The following is a 23,722-nucleotide window of genomic DNA, read 5'->3' on the forward strand; positions in this document are numbered from 1 at the left end:
TAGAAATTAATAGTTGAAAGATAGGATTTTTTTCTTGTTAGCTCACCCTGTGTCTTTCTCTCTTTATTGTCAGTTTTCTTAATTGTCTTATTTTTCTTTCTTAAATGATTAAAATACATGTAATGATAATCAGAATAATATATGCAGTAACTTATAGTATAGGGTGAGGGAGGGGATTAATGTGACTTTGGTAAGGTGAAGGTAGTGGACACTGTAATGACGTTTGTGATTTGGTTAGCTGTAAACCTAATTTATTGCTGGCAGTATTGTATGGCAGGTTGCCATAGCACTGACTTTTCTTGCATCTGTAGGGGAAAAAACAGTATTTTAATATTTATTTATATTTCAGAAACCAATTATGCATTTTAATTGATGTGAATTTTCATTTAGATTATGTTTAGATTAGGTTATTTAGGTTTTTATCTGAACATTTAAGAAGAAGGTAGCAGGACTAAAACTAGGACAGTTCATTGTATGATCCCATTGACACTAAAATATTTACAATATTATGCAATGAAAGCCATAAGACCAGAATATGCACAATAAAGATATTTGTATGTTTATAACATTGTGGAGAATTATTTGTTGGTTATGACCTGTACCTATGTACCTGTATTTGCCAAGAAAATGTAGTACAGTGGCATTCAGAAATATTGGCACCTTTGATAAAGAAGAAGAAAAACTTTTTTGCCTTAATCTTAATTAAAAATACAAATATAACCCTACAGTGAGGTATACGTGGTAAGGAAAAGAGTATGTATACAAAATAAATGTTTTCTCAAAAATAACATGACTCAATTATCAGTATATATAAAACAAAATATATCATGTATTTCCATCCAAATTGTTCCTTAGTTAGCCAGGATTTCATGTTTCACTGTTAATAACTATAAGGTGATTAATACTGGATCATTTTACCATTGCGGTGGCAATTTTCTTTTATTAACTTTGAAGCCATAAAATTTAAATTCAAAAAAGAATAAACCACAAAAAGTTAATATCTATGTATTCTTTGTTCTATTCCTAAATTAATTAACAAAAACTATGATAATTCAGTTTAAATTGTAAAAATGCATAAAATTGTATTGCATGTACTGTTATATTATTTTTAATATATAAATGTGATTTTATTTTCATAATAAGCCCCAGATTTTTTTTATATTTTATACATTTCTTTTTATATTTCTGAAAGAAATTGGCTAAAATATTGTCAGCTTCTAAAAGATTTAGCTGCAAAAAAGCATTGCATATTTAGGTTACTTTGTCAATGATTTTATGGTAAGTGGTGTTACAATTTCACTGATGTTCAACATGACATACTTTTTTTTACACTTTAATTACATATCAACATCCATCTCTCATGTGCCACTGCATTGATAACATAGCCCCATCCCATCATCTATCAACATGAGAAATATCAGAGTGAGATAAAAGAGTCATTCCAGACTAACTCACCAACTGACTGCTCACATTGCAGATTTCCTTTAAAAAATCAAGCAAAAACTAGTTAGTTGATGTAAAAGATATACTCCAAATAACTTTTAGCTATGCATGTTTAAAGTTCGCTTCATCATGTTGTAAATCGCATCATAAATACTTTTTAAGATTTAACTACTAACAGTATGTCTGAATGACTGAACTGACCTGGGTATATATGTTTAACACTAAGAACAATATTTTACTTTAAATTAAATAGTTAATAAATTAATTTTAAGACTAGATTAACTTTTTGAAGGATGTACTTTTTAGGTCTGAGGGTGAATTTTCTTGTCTTTGAAATGTAATTTTTCAGTCATTTAGGTTTTAGGTATTGAATGTGATAATACACTAGGAATTCAAAACAGCCACAAATCTGACCCTGTATGTTTTCAAAACCGAATAATCCGAGCTTCGTCAACAACAAACACAGTAGATGGGTTTGGCAAAGAGGTCATGCAATAAAAAACCCTGGACCATAACATGAAGTCTGGTTGTGTGATGCTTTTTCCAGTGGCCCTGGGAAGCTTAGCATACATGGCATCATGGCTGCCATTGAAAACCAGAGATTTTAGTTCTGTCTCTGCTTGGAGCCAAAGACTGGATCATGGCTGGATTTTTTAAGCAGAACACTGATATGCTTATCTCCAAATCTACATGTGTACATGGTATACTGACCACACAAATGGCCATCTCAGTCCCCCGACCATAAACTCTGTTGGATCTGGAGAGAGTCTGAATGGAAGAATAGTCTCCAATGCTTTTTACATGTCTTCAAGCATGAGCAAGAGCCATTAGGGCCTTTTAAAACAAAAAAATATACATCAACAATTTTTGTTCTTTTTGTTTTTTTGACTCATCATGTTTGTTGTATAAACTCTGCAGGTATTGTAAGGGTAAATTGCCCAATCAGGAGTTTTTTCTCTCTCTGGTATCTAGGTAGATACAGCCAAGTTAGCTCTCTCATTGGTTAAGACTTCAGGAGCAGGTCGGGAACCTTCACATATTAGCCATGCCTCAAAGCTAAGGAAGCAGCTGAAGAAGTCATAACATCACCAAAGGTTGTCCCCATTTGTATGATCCTTTGAATGCAGCCAAGAAATGCTCGCTTCATTTCTGAGAAATTGAACTGGTGTGTCCTCTGAGACTATGAGCCACAATCCTTTTGGAAAGCTGGGAAACAGCTGTGAATGGTGAGATGCTGCAGAGTTTGTAATGAAATTAATGTAAAATTTAACATATTGTTTTTTAACTTAAGATTTAAATATTTCAAGCTGCTTATGTACAGCCTGCTAAGCCATCTTGAATGTACATGAGTGAGCACTGAAGAGGAGGCTTTATATAGCGGTGCTAGCAAGTTCTTTCCTACCCTGGTTGTAACCTTCACTTTAAGACATGTCTAATAGATAAACCACCAATATATTTATGAAGTGATAGAGGAATCAACCAATCATGTTCTCCAGTGGAACCAATATTGTGAGAAAAAGTCAGTCAAGGCCTCCTAGAAATCCAAGATACAGCACTGACTGCAAATTCGAGAAGCAAGCGGTGGCAGCTCGATGCCAGGGTTCTTTACTGAAGGAGTCACTGTAAAACTTCTACATACAGTGTCCTTTGAAAGTTTTAAATATTAGTGTTTAATCTAAAAATTGCCCAATAATTTTCATGTGTACCAGCATTAGCTCAGTGCTAACATACTGTTAGAAATCCAAGAAGGGCGCTTGGAGAAATTAGCACTATCACGACAATGCTTTTTTCAACCATTTACGATGTTTTGACATTCATGGCCTGAACTAAAAGCCTGGCCCTAATTATCACTGTTCACCACTGTTCTCTTGTAGTATATGTTTTTACTGTTACGATCTCTACTACCTCCTCTTTGGGACGTTTTTGGTAATAAACTAGATATTCCTTAGCTAATCTAATTGCTGTGATGATCAGACGTGTTGTACACTACTGTCTGATTTACTACCTTTTATATGTGGCAGGCAATACTTCTATTATTTATAATTATTGCTGGTCTTTGTGTATAGACAATTCTTGTCTGCTGAAACTGGACGCTGTCACTCATAATTTGTCAACAAGATGGGACTGCTCCCAATCTGCTGCAGACTAGTCAGGTCTCTTTAGTGTATTCAGTCCAGTGGCAGCTCTCTTATCTCTGCTTCACAAATATGGATCTCTTGCTCATGTCTACTCTCATCTATTCTCTCCTCTCCACTCTTGGAGGCCCTATTTTTCAACTCAGCCACCTTCACAGGAGGCGTACATAGGGCGGAGTCCTTCATGGCCCATGTAAGTAGCTAAAGATTCTGTATTTTCTGCAGGACTTGTATGGTTTGTATGGCATATAGAGATGTGTTATTTTTAAACGAGTTGGCTCTTTTAGGTGAGCACTTTGAGCCCACAGAAAATTCAGCATTATTCTGTGGGTTTGCACAGGATCCTTCCTGGATATCCTTGGAACATTCTGACTTGTTGAATGTTGTTTTAGTGTGTCTCTGGTATCTTTGGTGGGCTTCATGTAATTCTTAGCTGTAATTCTTAACTTGCCCAGAAAGGCATAATGATTTAAAGCCAAATCTAGCAAGAATAGCAATATGTTTTGTTTTACCCTCACTGTATGTCATAGTTGCACATTTAATTAATTTAAATAGTTTTTTATTACACACACAATGCATTTTTGTTAATTAGTTAATTAGAAGTATATTAGTATATTAAGGTGTTACTAAGAATTAAATGATGGATAACATCACCAACTGATTAAAAAAAAACAACAACTGGCAACTAGCCATTTGAAAGCCAAAAGAATCGAGGCCAAAAAAAATATTGGTAAGCTGAGCCCATTGATCTGCCTCACTGAAAAGAGCCAGAATGACCAACAACTTGCCGAGTCCCAAACGATGCACTTGAGGTCCTGCAGTCCCCAACTGAGCATGCATATGAGGACTGCAAAGCCATAGGGTGTTCAGGCAAAGACCAATCAGAGTGGATGGTTTTGTTTGTAGCTGTAGCCAACATGGTTGAAAAGAATATATTCAGAAGTAAGTAAAATGTTTTTTTGTTTTTTTTTCATAATTTAACTTGCCTTTGAGCTTCATTATGCTTATTATCTGCATGGAGTCACTACAGAAAAGCAATTTAACTTATTTGGAAAAAAAAAAACTATCACTGATCCCAAATGCACACGTTTAAATGTTAAAAGTGCCTGTGAGGGTTCTTGCCCTGTAGGTCTGCACACTGTTGAGGTCACCAAAGCACACTTTGAGGAGGACTGCAAGGCTAGGGGCACCATTTTGGCAGGTTTAGCCCAAGGTGACCCAAACACCACTTCCTTTAGAGATGTAAATGAGTTCCTCTTTAAACGGAGTTCTTCTTCCTGGCACTCACCAAATTATTCTTTGAGACCTGAGTTTTTTCTGCACAGTATACATTACTTCACTGTAAATAAAAACTATGCAGACTTAATATTGTGAAGAGCTTGTGTAATGTCCAGATACTATACCTAATATCCATAGTGTTAAATATAATACCTTTACATTGTATATGGATAAACCTGATGATTCTGACATTTGACTTGGCATGATTATTCATTAGTTCCCTATAACTAAAGGCAACTAATAATTAGTATTAGTAAAATGCCAAATCACAATTACTATTGACACATATTCCCTTCTTCTATGCTATTTATATGAAACATTTTTATTTTTTAATGTGCCTTGTATCTTTTGCCTACAAACTGTCCTCATTTGCCAGGGAGTACAGTTATGGTTGTTGTGTTTCGCCCTCTTGTGGTCATTATTGCTTATTACCTAGGTGGTTCCTGAGAGAAATAGTAATAATAGTCATGAGTTCTAGAGCTACACTATCTTAGATTGCACAGGAGTGGCACTTGCAAAAACTTTCATGTCACGTTTCATGTTTATTTTCAAATGTGATTCATATTACTTTGTGCACCCAATCCGGGCATTATTTTCAAACAAGACTCAGTGTAAGGCACCCCAACCATTGTCAATGCATGGCGGCAAAGAAATGACTGGGAGACAATGTTGTTATGTGCATTGTGTCTTTGAAACATACCAATCAAGCAGGTGGTTTGTGTAAAAAGTGAGCATGAAAGAAAAATCATTGCAAATAATACAGAATGGGGTGTCTTAAGTACCGTAAAAATAAGAAATGAAACACAAGCATGGTACAAATACAGGCGAGCTGTCATGATAAAAACCCAAAATAAAAGCTCAGAAAACATAAACAACACACACACACATATTCACACAAACACACACACACACACACACACAGACCAATACTTGTTACAAACCCACGTACCAGCACACATTCTCCCAAATGCACTCACCCACACATGCTCATACTCAGTCGCACTTGCTTGCACCCCCGACATGAACTCTCACACTTGCACTCCCACATTCGCACACAGAAATAAAATGAAAAAAAAAAAATGTATTGAAGAATGAAATCCTAGTTAAGTAGCATACATCCACATCTTGTGTTGTAGAAAATAAAATTGAAAATAAGCTATAATCAGATGAAAAGTGAAAAGCATGCCTAAGTAAACTGTTCTAGCTTATCCCTATAAGGGTAGAGAGACTGGAGGCTGTCCCCTTTAATACCCAACCCATTCTGGCCCCTACCCCCCATAACCCCACCCGTTTTGTTTTTTTTTTAATCCCTTCCACATCAAGCTGACTTTACCCTTGGCTATCCAGACCCTTGTCATGGCCCACCCATTTGCCCTGCAACTCAATAAGTAAAGAAATGTAGAGTTTGGTGTGTTTGTACAAGAAGATTAGCATCAGCTAATATTTGCTAATATTAGCCAATATTAGTGTACTTTAGCTATTTCAGTGTCCCTTTCTGCATTTCCAGTCAGTCCTTTAATCCATCCATTTAAAGCTGAGTTAATAGATTTTATCAAAAGCACAATTAGTGTATATGGTCTGATGATTGGGTCTGAGTGATGGAGGCTCTTGGGGGGCACAGTTGGGTCGCGGCCCGCAGGTTGGTGCAGGTTTATAGTGCTTGAGTCTTGAGCTCAATGGGCTCTCCGCGAGTCTCCTGCTGGTTCTCGGCCTCTGGGGGTCGGCTGCCCTTGAGAGTAGCTAGCCTCTCGGAAAGCCCCCGTATACGCGGGAACAGCATGAAATCATAAAGAATAGCTCCCATAGCACCGCCAATCATGGGCCCCACCCAGTACACCTACCATGAGAAACACAAAAACTCACATGATTTAATATCTTGTACATTAACATATGAGTTACTAATCATAAGACTTATTATTCATTGAGTATTATTCATTAGAGTACTATGCAACTAATGTGCAAGTTTTGAAAATGAGGAATTGAAATGTAGAGTCTACGATAAACAACATTTCGGTGGATAACATTCCAGAAATCTATGTATCTATATTAAATTGATACATCTTTTTCTGTCTTACCCAGTGGTTGATGAAATTCCTCATGAGAACAGCAGGGGCAAAGGACCTAGCAGGGTTCATGCCAGCTCCAGTGTAATACATCTAGACAAAAATAAACACTCCAGTAAAACAACTGGTACCTCACTTTTACTTGAATATTTTTGATTATTTATCGCTCTCTCTCTCACCCCCATCAGGTGGCCCATAGCAACGGAGAAGCCGATGGAGAGAGCAGCCGAGCCTACACGTCCGTTTCTCCTCTCGTCAGTCACAGCGAAGATGCAGACCACCAGCTGCAGGGTTAGGAACACCTCCACTGTAGTGGCCATACCCAGGCTGATGCCAGGTTGCAGCTGTGGGTGATGAGGCAAAAGGTATCAATAACAGTCCACCTGTTTCTGTTTGAGTAGACCTTTTAATGGCGCCACTTTGTCATGAAGCAAGAGAAGTCTTGTTGTGCAGAAAGAATTTTAACTTGGCTTTTTTAAATAGAATTTAAGTTATTAAATATCTACATGATTATGCATTTTGCACTGACGAAATCAAAAATTGTATTTTGGAAATATTCACCTATATCCAGTTATGGAATAATGTGTCAAATCTGTAGCACTGGAAGTATTACATACCGAATGACAGGAGAACAAAATATTTAACGGCTGCTAGCTCAAAGGGTGACACTGGTGCAATGTTTCACAACATAGAGGTAACTTGTAGGCTGTTTTAACTGTTTGAATGTCACTTGAACTGAATGTAACTTCCTAATGTCAGCCCATCTTTTAAAAAACTAAATAACTGTCAATTTTGAATGGAATTTGTATGCATTAATTTAATCCACAGAGCATGAAGAATCATAAATAAATTGTCAGTATTAATGTAATCCACAAAGCCTGACTGAGTCCTCCTGCCAACAGGGGGAGCTCTTACTTACTGTGTTCAGAGCCAGCATGCCTCTCATGTTGTTAGGGGTGACTCCATAGAGAGCGGCAGCACCTGCCATGGCGCCGAGACATTGGGCGCAGATGTAGAACACAGCGCGGAACAGAGAAAGCTGGGAGCCCACCAGATAAGCGAAGGTGACGGCAGGGTTGATGTGTCCGCCGCTGATGTGGCCGATGGACTGGATGAGAGTGGCAGCAGCGAAGCCGAAACAGATGGCGGTATGGAACACGTGGTACGGGCCTGAGGTCCAGCGCAGCGCAGCACCCATGCCGAAGAACACGAAGAACATGGTGCCAAAAAACTCAGCAAACACCGCTCGCCAGAACATCATGGAACGGAACTCCCACATCATGGCGATCAGAGAGGTCCGAGCCAGCAAGTACTGATGAGATGAAAAGTTTTTGTTGTTGGGTAAGGGTAATAGGTGCTGGAAGTGCCTGTCAAAAACAAATTGTCCTTTTGAAAAAGAAAAAAAAAGAAAAATTGTAATCCTGTGAAGAGCTTTTGCTAATTTAACTCAAGCCTTTTGTTTTTTTTTTTCTCTTTGGGCTTCAAGAGGTCAAAACAAACAGACAATGAGTAGAAAGAAAGAAGGGGAAAAAAGCTTGTGAAAAAAGAAGTCCCTATGGATTTAGCCGTTAGCTAAAGCTGCAAGCCAACAGTCAAACATGTAGCCATACACAGTTTAGCTCTTTCAACCCCGCTGCGTAAACCGCACCACACCGCAACTGTCAAAGAGACATGAGGCGTGTGTCTGACTGTAAAGGATTACAGGGTTTGTAAGGGGGATCTGAACATCTAGGCTAAAAGGCTAAAGCTACAGGGCTGACTCTAGTAAGGAAACACAGAAAAAAGAATACGGAGCATATCTTGCCCACGGTGAGAAGAGCTAGTCTGACGGGGCGCAGAGGGGACACAAGGGGCATTTATAATGGCCTCGGGGCCCCAGCATGACGACATAATCCCCCCAACCCCTCCGAGGGGGGTAGAGGCACTAGGGGGGAGTCACAGATCAAACAAACTTTGGCTGCTTTCTCTGTTTGGAGGCAGAAATATCATGTGCTCAAGTTAGTTGAAAACCTTAGGAGTGAAAGGGCAGACATGGGCCCTCTATTATATAATAATGTAAATTAGCTACAATTTCAAAGAGAGGGTAAAACCAGCCCAGGATTTGCTTCGGGTCCTGCTGTATTACTCTGTAACAAACACAGTAACACAGGCAATGACATGGAAGTACATAGATATTGGATATTGCTTCAGTATATGAGACAGTATATGAGACATGTCCGCTGCTCATAAGTGCTGTAATCTTATGGTTGTACCTGTACCACTAGCTAAGGCCGGAGAATTAATGCTGACTTTTAACCTGTTACCCCACACACCCACATACAGACATACAAAACATACACTGGCTCAGAAGAAGTGTCATGCATCTCCACACACAATTCAGTGATTCATGAGAGGCCCTTGTGGAAGAGGCTTGAACCAATAGTGTGCATATACTTCCATCAGAATCTCTGAGCCTGGAAAACCTGTTGTCACAGAGAATATCCAACTACCATGTAATTAGTAATACTACATGGGAAACATAGAATGCAGAACAATATAACCATGAATCTTAAAATGTATTGTCTTGATTTAATGACTAGAATGCTTTGTAGAATATATTTATTGAATTTTTTTTCCCAAAACAAATTAAAATCATCTGTAATTTATATATGTAAATTGAGTCTTCATATATGTAAATAGTCTACCCACAAGAGAACAATGCAAACTCACAAACAAGTTCAAACAAAGATCATTTCATTGATAAAGATGACAATATGGTGAGACTAATTCTGAATTGGAAACAATAACACAATAAGAAGGTCAATACAGAACAGTGTGCAGATCTAGATGTGTGGGCAGTGTGAGCTTCTGGGCTTTCTGCTTCTGGTGGCCTCTGGTTTGTTAAGGGCAGAAGTGATTAGGCAGAGGTTTGTATTGTGAGAGTAGGGCCCGGTGCAGTGGTAGAGGGTGGGGGGCCCATATCTATCCAAAGCCCTGGAAAATCCCTCTGCTACAGGAGGGCAGCAGTGAATGAAGATAGCTGATCTCATCTGTTTTACACACACTCTCTCACTCACACGCACACATTTTACCTTACACATGTGGAACAACATTTGTCCGCAACAAAAAAATGCTGGCTGGCACCGAATACCTGTTGTCCTCTATTGAAGCATGTGTGTGCGTGTACTTGGGAGCATGCATGTTTGACTGTGTGTTTGTGTGTGAAGAAAGTATAGATGTCGATTTAACATGATTGTTGCAAAATTAAAATCAAAGCATATCAATATGATCTTTTGTTATAACAATGAATTATTTTAACACATTTTAACAAGTTATATAATAACATATGTAGTAACATTAAAATATCCCTATATAAAATCTTATGCAAATGTTTGGGTGCCCCTAGTCAAATTACACAAATACAAGAAAATGAGGACACATCTTCTATAGAGAACTCACTGTACATACTCGTTAATGCACAATTATTGTTTATTTGCTGAAATTATTTGATGTTGGGGGGAAAAAAGAAAAGATAAAATGTGGCCCATGCAAAAGTTATGGCAATGTTTATATTTTATGTTTTGTTTTCTTCTAATATGCTAAATGCATAATTAGAAATAATTAGACTAAACTTATTTTCACTTAAAAATCATCGAAATGTGTAATTTGACCTGGGGTGTTCAAACTTTTGCATAGCACTGTGTAGACTGGAGAAGCACAGTCTTTTCAGTACACACATAGAACAAAAATACATAATAAATAATAATAAACATTAACAGACTGGTGACAAATTAAAGGAAAAAATAATGGAAAATCCTGAATAACTGACTGGATAAACATAACAAGTGCAGATGCTACCAGATAGGTGTACTGCATAATGCATGCTCTGTGGCATGTATAAAAATGTATACAATACTAAGCAGGCCCAGCTGACCTTGAATTTGGGTCAAGATGACAAGAGGAAGATCTAAGAGACTTTGAAACAGGGTTCATTATTGGGGCACCGATGGCAGGAGCATCAGTCACTGAAGACTGGCTAGTGATTCAAAAGGAACAGTACTTGACACCTGCATTTACACCTAAGGGAAAGATATCAGTGAGTAGGTTTGGAACTTGGGGTTGAAAGTGTACATTCAGTGACTGTTATGTTTGTGCACTGGTGTGATATGTTGTAAGGAAAAACAGAAGAGCAGCTGTCTTCAGGTGACTGTCAATGCAGGACGTGATCAGACTGTCAGTGAGAACAATCTACACAGCTACTTACAGAGGGATATTATAGTACAGGTTACAGTGCATAAAACCCTCATTACAAAGATAAATGCACATTTGAGAGTAAAATAAATGCAAGCACTTGTCTACAGAGATGGAAAAAACAGTGGAAAAAAGTGATATTGTTATATGAGTCATCCTTTGCCATATTCTCCACAAGTGGGTGCGTGCATGTGTGGTTTGCACAAAGACATTACGGGCCTGAATGTCTTGTGGCTCTGTTATAGTGTGGCTGGCATGGCTCGGTTTCACTTCTGACTGATCACTTTGGGCACAAGGGGTCACTGAATGGTTTGATAAGTATGAAAATAATATGGATTATATGCTATGGCCTTCAAAGTCATCAGTTCTCAACCCAGTTGCACACATAGGGAGACTCTGGAGCAATGTTTTGGACAACATTCTCCACCACCATCATCATTTTCATATGGAAGAAAGTGGTGTTCTGTCCGTTCAGTACAGCTCCAGAGACTTTTTGTGGAGCTTTTCCGGAGGTTTAACTCCTTATTAAGTCACTTCATATTGATTTTGGCTTTAGTTTGTCACCCATCTGTATGTATCTACAGAACTGTACAACATTGTTAAACTTTGTGTTTAAGGCAGTAAATGAGTCAACAAATGCAGTTAATGTTGCAGCTTTCCAATATTAATTTACTATCAAAATATATATATGCTGTCCACGTTAGTTACACTACATAAGAGTAGTTATTCTGAGTGTTAAAATGGTAACACTTTCTATGAATGTCGCATTTGTAAGCATCTATAAACATTTATAAGATGTTATAATGTATTCATAAGGCATTATAAATGTGGTTATACATATTTAGAAAAAAGAATTACACTGAATTACACTTTATAGCTATGTTTATTATACATTATGAATTGTCAAAATAATGCATTATAAATAGTGTTAATAACATGTTATAATGTCAGTGTACATTAGCTTTTCCACATTGGGTAAAACACTGATGGCAGCACTAGTTTAAAATCTGGCATTTGAAGCCTGTAATGTGCTTTACTGTGTATGTTTTAGTGTTTCAGTAAATTCTTCAGTAAATACTTCAAGCCTCACTCTTAACACTGGAGGTGGCTTTAGTACAGTATGCTTCACTTCACTTAGAGCGGACAAATACAACCTATGAGCTCTTATAATTTGTTATGAACAATACTTATAATGCATTATGTTAACAATTCATAATGCATAATAAACATGGCTATAACGTATAATGCATTTTTATAAATATTTATAGCTATGTTTATAATGTCTTATGAATGCATTATAACATGTTATGAATATGTTTATAGATGTTTACAAAGGTGACATTCATAGAAAGTGTTACTGTTAAAATATTTACTGTCTATGTATTTGTGAATTTATCTTCTCACTATATTATTCAGTAAAGCAGTATATCATGACTTAGATTACTAGAACGACTTGATCTAGAACGTCATTACTCAACCCAAATATCATGCTAACTTTGAGCATATTGGACTTAAACCTCACTAAAGAGAAGATATGTTTGCAGCATGTCCCTCGGTTCAGTTGTGCTCAAGTTTGTTAGTCTGCTTGGCTCTCATAGCTGTCTGTGTGACAGTAGACAGAGATGAGCGGGACACACTGGCTGTCTCCACGATCTCAATGTCCTTACAGGTGAGACACGCCACCAGCTTCTGCCTTGAAGCACTCGGGGCAAAAAAAAACTCATGAGACACCCCAGCCAACACTGCTCCCAGCACTGGCCCAATCCAGTACACCTGGAGAGTGAAGAATAAATGCAGAATAAACAAAAGCTCAAATAAAACAAAGGGTGTATTTATTGGTTTATTTGGTATTTCTACAGTTACCTAACTGATAAACTGCAAGCTAACATAACAAGCCATAAAACATGATTTACCCAGTGATGTTCCCAGTATCCAACTACAATGGCAGGTCCAAGAGAGCGAGCAGGGTTCATGCTGCCACTAGAGAATCTTCCCTAAGCATACACATATATACATACATGCATGTTAAAAAGGATTACTGACATTTTGGAGGAAATGCAGCAACTTCTGAAGGGGTAGTTGCTAATCATGTTTACAAGTAATTTAACTTAAAGTAACAGCATAGCATCAGTTGTTCAATTATGGTTCTTGATAAATCTTCACAAATATACTGGGTGTGTGCTAGAGCTGATATTAGAATGTGGATTTGTTTGGGAGACTGTAAATGTTGTATGAATTTTAGCACATAATGTGCAAATGTCAACACACTCACGGCAGTAAAGATGCCAACACTGACAGAGCAACCGATGGCCAGGTTGCCAGGCTCACTCCCCTCTCTCCTGCGTTGATCCTCCACAGAAAAGATGGTGAATACCAGCTGGAAGGTAGCTAGCATCTCTGTCCCCAAAGCCTGCCCTGCATTCACCTCCATGGGTACCTGCGGTGAACAAATTGATATATTTCAAGCAAGAAACAGTGAACATTTTGCCTGACCAGCTGGGTGTTACAATTGAAAAAAACACATTTCCAACATCTTGTCACTAATTAATTAGTAATCAACCCAATCAGTTCAAAGTGTAATTCATTATTTATTTAAAACAAATTCCATTTATTCTTCAAAATTTCTGCATAAATAAATCATTAAGATGTATACAAAAAGTCATTGAGTTTTTTGTGAAATGCTATGTTGTAGACAAACTTGCCCAGTCAGACCAAACATTCATAGCATTTAATGCCTCTTAAAGTTACATCACAGAAAGTTGTTATATGAAAGTTGATACATGAATGCCGCCCAATTTCTGAAATACTGTTTTACGTTAGATTCGTGATAAGTTTTTAGCATAAAAGTATTTTTAAAGTCTCTTCATGGGGAGACAGAAACGGATCATGATTTCACAAGGCTCCTGGGCACACACATCTTTGGAAGTCCCCTCACCCTCACACTCTGTCAATAGCAAAGAAACAAATAGACCTGAAAATATAACTTGAATAAACATATCATGTATGTTTAAGTGTGCTGTGAACAATGATATTCCAAAAAATATAATGTAAACAAGCAAAAACATTAATTCTTAATTAGTGTGCAAATGCCTGCATTATTTCCTGCACAGTTGTATTTCTACACATTTTTGTGTATTATATAATAAATTGTTGATGGCAGGGTACGGGTGCAGGGGATTTTATTTTATTCAGTTTGTCATGATGTATTCAAAGGTTATTCATTTAAGTGTTGCATCTGCAGTGGATTATCCCCGGTCTTTAAGCCGCCTCTGGCCTGGCAGAAAGAGGCCCAAGGCATTGCCCTCACTGGCCCGGTCAAACAAAACTTATTTTTTTCCAGAAATACCATTATTTTTCCATTATCAACATTACATATAAAATCTCACAAGCCACGTGTACGTTCACTGGTTATTTTGGATCGTAAATGCAATGGTGCTATATTGCATTTTAGACATGACAATTCTTATAACCACTGTAAAAAATCCAAGTTTGTGTCTCTATAAGGTACTATTTCACATCAAATCACTCTGAATGACTTTGTTTACATATCTAAGACTGACTAATGCAAACATTTTTAATAAATCAGTGGAATTCCTTTTTAAAATGCCTAGATCAGAAGAGACATGATCCCAGTAATCCCAGGCACAAGATGCCCCTGATCCAGTCCTTAGTATCAGTGTCATTCCAGCTCCAACACAACACACCTAGGTTAAGTAATCCATATGTATAATGTAGAACACTGATTATTGATTATAAAGCTCAGTTGTAAATAGAATAACAAAAAAATGTTTTGACTGGTGGTCTCTGAGAACTAGGTTTTCTTAATTTTGCTTGTTTATTTTCATAATGACATATATACTATTATAATAACAACAACAATAATGATGATAATAATAATAATAATAATAATAATAATAATAATAATAATTTGGCAATATAACAATTGAGTATTCAAACCATGTGGAGATAACTGCTGCATAACTAGAATGGCTTTATGAAAAAAATCAACATAACAATAATGTGGCTTGTACAAAGACTATGGCTCACTTCATATTTTGTTTTTTTTTTCAGTATGTTAAACATAACAAATAAATAGAAATAATGCACTTAATGCACATAATTAATAAAAAATGACATGCTTATGTTTGTCCTCTGTAGAGGATGGGTTAACTTAGAATGTTCACTTAGAAAATCACCAAAACATGTCATTAGACCAGACGTGTTCAAACTTTTGTATATGACTGTGTATCCATTGCCTTTACTGAAAACTCTCTAAAGAACACTGAAGAATCTTTTTAAGAGTGTACTCTCTGAATCTTTGAGCTCATACCTTGTTGACATAGATCTCTGCTGTAGATTTCAAAGGTAGGACCAAGTAGAGTATCCCGGCCCCTAGAGTGGCCCCTAAGCACTGGGCAAAGACATAGACTACCGCCCTTAGCACATCCAGTCTCCGTGTAGCCAACAAGGCAAGAGTTACAGCAGGGTTCACCTAAAGTAAATGAGGGAGATTGAGTGAGCAGAGGTCCAAACAGTTCATGAAAAAAATTATATATGATTAATATGACCATGCAAAATGTCAAAATTGTGGTCCAAATAGCCTAAACTGAGCTGAATTGGGAATAAATATACTAAAACACTAAAAGAACCAGAACAGTTCCAATACAGAGGATTATGTAACTTTTGCCTTTGAAACGTGAATTTGAAACTTTAAGCCAGTTTTCAAAATTATTTTTCTATATTTTTGCAAAGGCAGACATTTTGAGGTCTTTCCTGCAACTAAAATATAGGAAAATAATTTTGATGACCAGCAAGGCAAGATACTTACTGGGTGCCTCTGCAAGAGATTCTGCGCATATAACCCAACAAGTGGTAACGTAAGAAGGAATTACCTCTGAATGAAGAATATAGACTGGAGCATTATAAAAATTATTTGGAAATCTGATATTTTGCTGTGTATTATTTTACTATTTCTTTATACCGTAAAGAATTAAAACATGAAGTTATAGCACATAAATCAGATTAGCATCTTTTGAGTAAATATAGGCTGAAAGGGTGAAAATGGATTTTCAGTTGTGAAACCATTTTGAATATTTTGATATTAAAAACTTAAAAGTTTATTTTGAAAATTATTACATTTAAGATGTGGTTTAGATGGGCAAACTTAAAAAAAATATAATAGAAGTTAGTTTGGAAGTGTTGTATGTTTGCATGAATCAAATATATATGTATTTCTTGATTTATTTAATAAAGTCCATGAGATGACCTCCCAGCCCCTAGGAGTTGATGTGGAATAACCCTCATGCAAACAGCAATGGATCACATGCAGAGAGATAAGTCTGAATTTCTCACCTGCGCCCCACTGATTTCTCCAAAGCAGTGTCCCAGACCAACTGCTGCCATGCCTGCAGCCAGTGCTGGGTACAAAGGCCCAGAGGACGCATCATCAGGCCCTGGCAGTGAGGAGCCCAACACAGCCGATACGAAGATCAAAGAGCCTAGTATCTCAGCCAGCATGCCCCGCCAAAACTGACGGCTCCTCACCTCCTAGTTCATTAAAGTTTATGTGTTAGACAAATACAATAGAAATAAGAATAATGTTTTTACATCGCACTTTTCATTACAAACAACAAAGTCCAGTTTAGTGAACTGTCCTGGCTGCTGGTATGCTTGCTGAAAGAAGAACGTTCTGAGGTCTCTTTTAAAAGGTCATCTGCAGTACACAGCCTGGTTCTATACCTGGTCTGCACAACCTGAAACTGTTGCTGTCCTGATCTTGGGAACTAGGGTGAAGACTAAACATAGAGGGAGGTAATTAATATATTCAGGCTCTTTACTATTTAAAGCCCTTAACAGGAAGGCCATGGCGATGTATTACAACAAAGCTGATATGGTTTTCTGATTTTTGAATCATAGAAGCACCATTCTTGAGAAACTGTAATTTACTTGGGTGGGCCATAACTTACTTGCAAATAGGGCATGCAGTGGTATAGTCCAGATAAGATCAGTTGAGATAAAGGCATAAATAAGCATTTTAGCATCTCTGTTCAGCATCTCTACAAACTCACAGTCTTTTGTACTGGCCACTCAGGCCACCAAGCCAGTGAATCTTAAGGCCAAAATTAAGCATATGTGGACACAATAATAAAAACGCTTATCATTACAATCAAATGCAAAAGTTTGTAGTGTCTACCGCTTCACGGCTGGGCTGCTGTCGCTCCTAGATGCTTTCATTTCACAATAATAGCAGTTACGGTTCACCAAACCAGATCTAGAAGGTAGGGCAGATATTTCATGGACTGCTTGGCAAAGGTGGTATCCTATAACACTGACACATGTTTTTCTATGGAGACTGCATGGCTATGTCCTTGATTTTATACAATTATTAGCAATAGGTATGGCTGAAACACTTGATCTCAATAATTAGGAAGAGTGTCCACATACTTTTGACTATATATTGCATGTAAGGTATGGTACGAGCCCTACCTAGGCTCCCCAGGAGCAGGGCTCATGAAGTGATTCTGGGGGTCTGTGCAAAAGTCTGGATTGACTCCTGGATGCACATTTTTAAATTAGCTGGGGCTTTGAGATCCTTAGTGTTGTATCCATCCACACTGCAAAAATTAGATTTCATCTTAAATCTAATTGATATATCTGTTATTTCTTGATCCCAGGCCCTTCTTGCTGTGCAGCACTATCCACTCCACCACTTTGCCACCCTGTTGTATTTTTTATTTGTTTATTTCATTTTTCAAATATCTGTTTTCTATTCTTTCCCTGTTGTTTTTACCTTGTACTGTAAAGCTGTAGAGCTGAATTTTTACTATATGAAATGTGCTATATGAATAAAGATTCTTCTTCTTCTTGTTCCTCTTATTATTATTATTATTTTTATTATCATTATTATTATTATTATTATTAAACTGTTGTGAGAACAAAATTATTTAAAGGGCCTTTTCCCTACATTTTTCTTGTATTTATTTTTTTGTCCCTGAGGTCCACTTATAATATCTGTGTGGTTCTATGTACCAAAAACAGTCATAATTAATTTTTACATAACTTTTTCAAACCTCTTTTTACAGGGACCTGGCCAAGGTGTGGCCAGTGCTATCATAGTATGAAACTTGGCCACCTCTTTGTCCACCCCAGTTTTGCAAAGAGAGACAATCAGCTATCATCAGTAAAACAATCCCCAGAGAAAAGTTATCCTTTCTGCCCTATGTGAATGGTTACACTTACGGTGAAAATTTGTCATCAGGTCAGGTACAGATCAGCTGTAAGTGTGATGGCACTGCACTCAATAATCAGTACAGCTTGCTGTGATGAACTGAGAAAATCATTGGGAATGCTGATCAAAACCTTAATGCTGATTGTGTTTATTTTGCTTAATGAGGCAGCAAACATTGGTTTAATATATTAGCAAAACACAACATCTACACTGATATGGTACAGCACATTTGTTTTGTTGTCATGCTCGGTGTGGATCATGGCATGGATCACATGAAGATTTTAACCAATACAATAGGTACAGTTCAGGAGTAAAATAAAACAAGAAATGAAACTTAACATAAAAGGAGACAGCAATTCCCTACGGTTTAACTTTGGGTAAAGTGTAACCCCTGGCTCAGCCAATTATATCAGAAATCATTATTGGTAACCCGATCATATCAGAGCTGGGGGCGGGGCTCTCGTGGTTCTTTCTCTTACTAACCACTGAAGACAGGATTTTGGCTAAAAGATTGCTAAAGTAAACTTTCGGCTTTATACCAAATGCATGTATGTGATCTGAAACAGTAAGTAGGTACAGTGTAAAATATCTACTTGAAATACCTGGTTGCTTCTTAGCTGGCTAATTTTAGGTTTACGTTAGGTTTGAGTAAGATAAAGAAACGTTATATGTTATTTAACATTAACCATAGCTAACTATTTTAGCATAAGTGTGAATTTTAAGAAACTTCACACATAGTGAGAGTACTTCAGTATTTAAAACAATCATATCATTAGTAGCCACAGGCTGTTGTTTACAGTAAGATAATGTCAGTGATAAGGTCACACAGTGTTAATCATAGCACAGTTTTACATCCCTTAATTCCTCAAGCTGCATATGACCATACAGAATTTCTTTAAGAGAGGCAACAGCTCTGCTGAAGGCCAGTCAGGTAAGAAGATTTTTATGAGCTAAAATAAAACATTGAGCAGATTGATCTCTCATTAAGCCTTGACTTCTTATAAATCTGTTTTTAATAAAAATAATGTGATGCTAAACACAGGCAAGGTGAAGGAGAGAAAGAGGCTGAAGGACACAGATGGGGCTGTAGGAGCAGGTCTGATCAGGTACTAATTTATAGTCTGCATACTAATCTATAGTCTAAGTATGCAGTTTTAAGACAGGAGGTAATATTGCTTGACTTCAGTACTGTTGCTTGATCTTTTTCATTTGTAAGTAGAAGAATGGTAAAAAGATCTTTTTCTTCATAGTTTGGATTAGGCATGGATCTAATACAACTTAAATACTATTTTGATCAACACACTTTTGCCTATTGCTAGTCTAAAAATGATGAACAGGCATTTTGGGACCATAAATGTTCCCCCCCTAGTAAAGGTTTAGCTCATCATCCATTAATCTTGAGTAACATCCCTGCTACACAGAATTATGACCACATTCATCCTTTGCCCAGTACTCTGGTTTCCACTGTGTGCTGTGTCCCTTTAGCAATGCTGCTCTGTAAGCTACAGTATTTGAAGTAGGCTAACGTAATTTGTCATGTTAGGCTAATTCCTTGTTACATATTCCTTGTATGTTTGTGTTTAGGCTAGATTCTTCATTGGTCAGTTTGTCACCCAAGCAAAGAATGTTTGCTCATAATGTTGCTTTATACTTTGGTGTGTTAAAGTGACGAGGAACCTGTATCGGAGCAGCATGACTTAAATTGCCTGTTTTTTCACCTTTGGATCCCATTAAGAAACCATCAAATACAGCTGGAATCAGTCCCAGAACACCTGTTAACCCTTAGAATCCTTGACACTGCAATATCAACCCATCAGAAAAACACGAAATACCATTAGTAGTTATGGGGCAGCACTAAGAACCAATAAAATTATAATATGGTTTCTATGATTTTTTTTTTTTTCAGTAGGGTTTTGTCTTTGAATTTTCTTTGAGCAGTACTTGAGTAAAGTGTTGAGTAAATTCAATGCATTTTAACATAAAATGTTATTAACTGCTGTTATTTTTTTACTTTGCCATTTCAAAAATTTGTTCTATCTAACTTGGCTACCCCATTGTAAAAGCCCTGGCAACACCAGTGTCTTCATCCCTTACAATTAAAAAGGCTGTTTTTGTCACTGTATCTTTAAGACTGATATATGTAAATGAGCTCTGCTCCAGTTGGCTGCCTTGCATTGTGCTTCATTCAAAAAGCAGTCCAGGCTGAAATACTCCTTATAACTTCAGTGTGAATGAGCACAGCTAGACTTCTGTATGCTGATGTTTTGTTTTTTTCTTGACATCACAGAAACAATGAATTCAATACAGGCTGTTTTTGCAGTTTAATTTCTAGGTATGGACTGTATGGACTGGGGAGCAAACAGTAAGTTCTGAAACTTTATCAGTGTTTACATGCTATATTGTCTTTTTTATTATTTCTAGACGTTTTCACTTGTTTTAAGTTATTATCAGGCAATATACTGAGGTAATTGATGTCAACAACAGATTCCAAAAAAGTCGGGATGGGGCATGTTTACCACTGTCCTGCATCACCTCTTCTTTTAACAACACTCTGTAAGCGTTTGGGAACTGAGGAGACCGACTACTGCAGTTTTGAAAGTGAAATGTTTTCCCATTCTTGTTTCATATAGGATTTCAGCTGCTCAGTAGTTCAGGTCTCTTTTGTCATATTTTTCATTTCATAATGCGCCAAGTTTAGCATCCAGACTCTTTTAATACAGAGAAATGCTGTTATAATACATGCAGAAAGTGGTTTGGCATTGTCTTGCTGAAATAATCAAGGCCTTCCCTGAAAAAGACGTCGTCTGGATGGCAGCATATGTTGCCAAAACATGTATATATCATTCAGCATTAATGGGGCCTTCACAGATGTGCACATCACCCATGCCATGTGCACTGATGCTCCCCTATACCATCATGAATGCTGGCTTTTGAACTGAACACTGATAACAAGCTGAGTGGTCTTTAGCCCGGAGGACAGAGCATCCATGATTTTCAAAAAAAAAAATCAAATGTTGATTTGTTGGAGCACAGGACACTTTTCCACTTCTCCTCAGTAAATTTTAAATGAACTCAGGCCCAGAGAAGGCAGCAGTGTTTCTGGATCCGGTTTCTTCTTTGAGTTTTAACTTGCATTTGTGGATGCAGCGACAAACTGTTTTCACAGGCAGTCAGTGTTCCTGAGCCCATACAGTGATTTTCACTAGAGAATCATGTCTGTTTTTAATGCAGCGCCGCCTAAGGGCCCAAAGATCAGGGCCAGCAAATACTGTTGTTTTGGTTTTGTCCCTCGCATACAGAGATTTCTCCAAATTCTCTGAAACTTATGTAATTATGTACTGTAGATGATGAAAAACAAAAGTTCTTTGCTATTTTATGTTGAGAAATGTTATACTTGACCACCAGGTGTTTTTTTTAGCATTACACAACTTTACCAGCATTTTGTTGCCCCGTCCCAACTTTTTTGGAATGTGTTGTTGGCATCAAATTCAAGATAGGCATATATTTTTCAAAAAACAATAAAATTTCTCAGTTTCAACATCTGTTCTATTGGGTGATGATTTGCACATCATTGCATTTTGTTTTTATTCACATTTTGCACAGTGTCCCAACTTTTTGCAAATGGGGTTTGTTTTGTAGGGCCCTTGGTTTTTGTTTGTCTATGAGACTTGCAATCCAACATATGTCTTCATTTACCATGATCCACTTGTGAAAATCCCCTAGAGGTGTAAGGAAATCCATAAGCAGCGTTGATTAACAGATCTTGTAAGATCTTTCTAAGGTATTATGTATTAAACAACAAACAAATAAACAAAAAACCAGCAAGAAAAATAAACAACATTCATTTTTCTTGCATTTTGTTGCACTTTTCAACCATATACGTGATCTGTAAAAGTTATATATTCGGCAGCCAAAAAAAACATGTCAAAGAAGCACTGAATTTCATAGGCTGCACACCCTTTTACAGTATTCCAAGCCTGCACAACAGCAGTTCACTATGGTTCTTGTACGACAAGCATAGCTGAGTTGAATCTCAAGATGAGATACTAAGCGACTCTGGGTTAGTGACACTCAAGTGACAGATAAAATAATGACAGTATTGCACAATAATACAAAATGTACACAATTTTCATATCATTGCTGTCAGATCAAAACCTCTATTTTTTCAGTTTTTTTTTTACATTTAAAATGTAATCTGCCCTTGTGTGAAAACTTGTTATGAATGGATCAATTGTAACAGTCCAGAATTGCTTGGGAAAAAAGATCTTGTTGCATTAGTGTATGTTAAAAGATAAGGCCATTTTTTCCTTCTCCATTGCCAATCTGAAGATACAAATTTTTGTTCCAACAACAACAGTATGTGTCTGCTTATTGGTATTCAAGATTTCTTGTCAAAATTCTGACAAATCATTATCTGACTATATTTTTACTTAGGCATGTATTTGTAAAACATATACCAAAGCTATTCAGTATGAGCTGGGCCAAATTACTTTTACTTATAAAAAACTTTTTTAATTAGAATGCATTAGCCTCCGTTTGGATGGGACAGATCAGGGCTACAAATGCACTGAATTACTCCTTTAGTGATACTCCATTTTTCCATAGAGAAAAAATAGTCTAGGTCTATGTGCAATCTGTATTTTGTTGTTATGAGAAAAGAGCAAGACTAAAAGCTTACCAACAGCTCCCTCTAATTTAATTAAAAGGACTTCAGTCAAGCTGTCTTTGAATGCTATGCTCATACAGTTTTGAGTGTTAGATTTGTCCTTACCTCCCGTAGAGTCATGATGAGCCCAGAGTTTGGTTATCCGTCAATGTGTGTGTATTTGTGTATGTGTTTGTTTGTATGTGTGTGTGGACATGAAAGAAGACTGTATACAGCGTAAAAACAGGCTCATTAATACCAATGAAGGAGACCTCTGAATGCAGAGACCACCCCTCATCTCTATCAATACCTACAAAGCCCTACCCATTTCTGCAGCGACAGATTATAGGACATCCTCACAGCATTAAAAGAGCAATCTAGCTTTTACTAAAATATATGGAAATGATCTTAGATTACAAATGTTTTCATATGAACATCAATAAAGTACAAAAATAACAAAATACAGTATTCTGTCATAACTATTGCAATGTTTTATTACAATGGTCATTAAAGTCAATGGTCACATGAAAAGCATGTATGGGAGATCAGTAGATCAGTTTAGTGAAAGTTGAAAGTGAGAATTCACTCCCTTAATTACACATTATATCTTCTAAAACAAATTTATTAATTTACTAAAGATTCTATTCAGACCAATATTTGCATCTGACACGTACACACGCTCTCTCCCCCCTCTCTTCCC

General features: G+C 37.0%; 2 protein-coding genes across 2 annotated transcripts; both read right to left on the reverse strand.

Annotated features, from left to right (window-relative positions):
• Positions 1 to 6,507: 6,507 nt before the first annotated feature.
• mipb (major intrinsic protein of lens fiber b) lies at positions 6,508 to 8,201 on the reverse strand. The gene is made up of 4 exons (XM_036591431.1): positions 7,839 to 8,201; positions 7,099 to 7,263; positions 6,932 to 7,012; positions 6,508 to 6,693 (listed from the first exon to the last, which is right to left on the reverse strand). Exons 1-4 carry the CDS (start codon positions 8,199 to 8,201, stop codon positions 6,508 to 6,510), a joined length of 795 nt encoding a protein of 264 aa, XP_036447324.1.
• Positions 8,202 to 12,213: 4,012 nt separating this feature from the next.
• Positions 12,214 to 23,163, reverse strand: LOC118822658 (aquaporin-4). Its single transcript, XM_036591851.1, has 6 exons — positions 23,149 to 23,163; positions 16,502 to 16,696; positions 15,480 to 15,641; positions 13,422 to 13,586; positions 13,063 to 13,143; positions 12,214 to 12,922 (listed from the first exon to the last, which is right to left on the reverse strand). Exons 1-6 carry the CDS (start codon positions 23,161 to 23,163, stop codon positions 12,707 to 12,709), a joined length of 834 nt encoding a protein of 277 aa, XP_036447744.1. The 3' UTR covers positions 12,214 to 12,706.
• Between the last annotated feature and the right edge of the window lie 559 nt (positions 23,164 to 23,722).

This window comes from Colossoma macropomum, unplaced genomic scaffold (genome assembly GCF_904425465.1).
Source record: "Colossoma macropomum unplaced genomic scaffold, Colossoma_macropomum, whole genome shotgun sequence".
In the NCBI taxonomy this organism is placed as follows: Eukaryota; Metazoa; Chordata; class Actinopteri; order Characiformes; family Serrasalmidae; genus Colossoma; species Colossoma macropomum.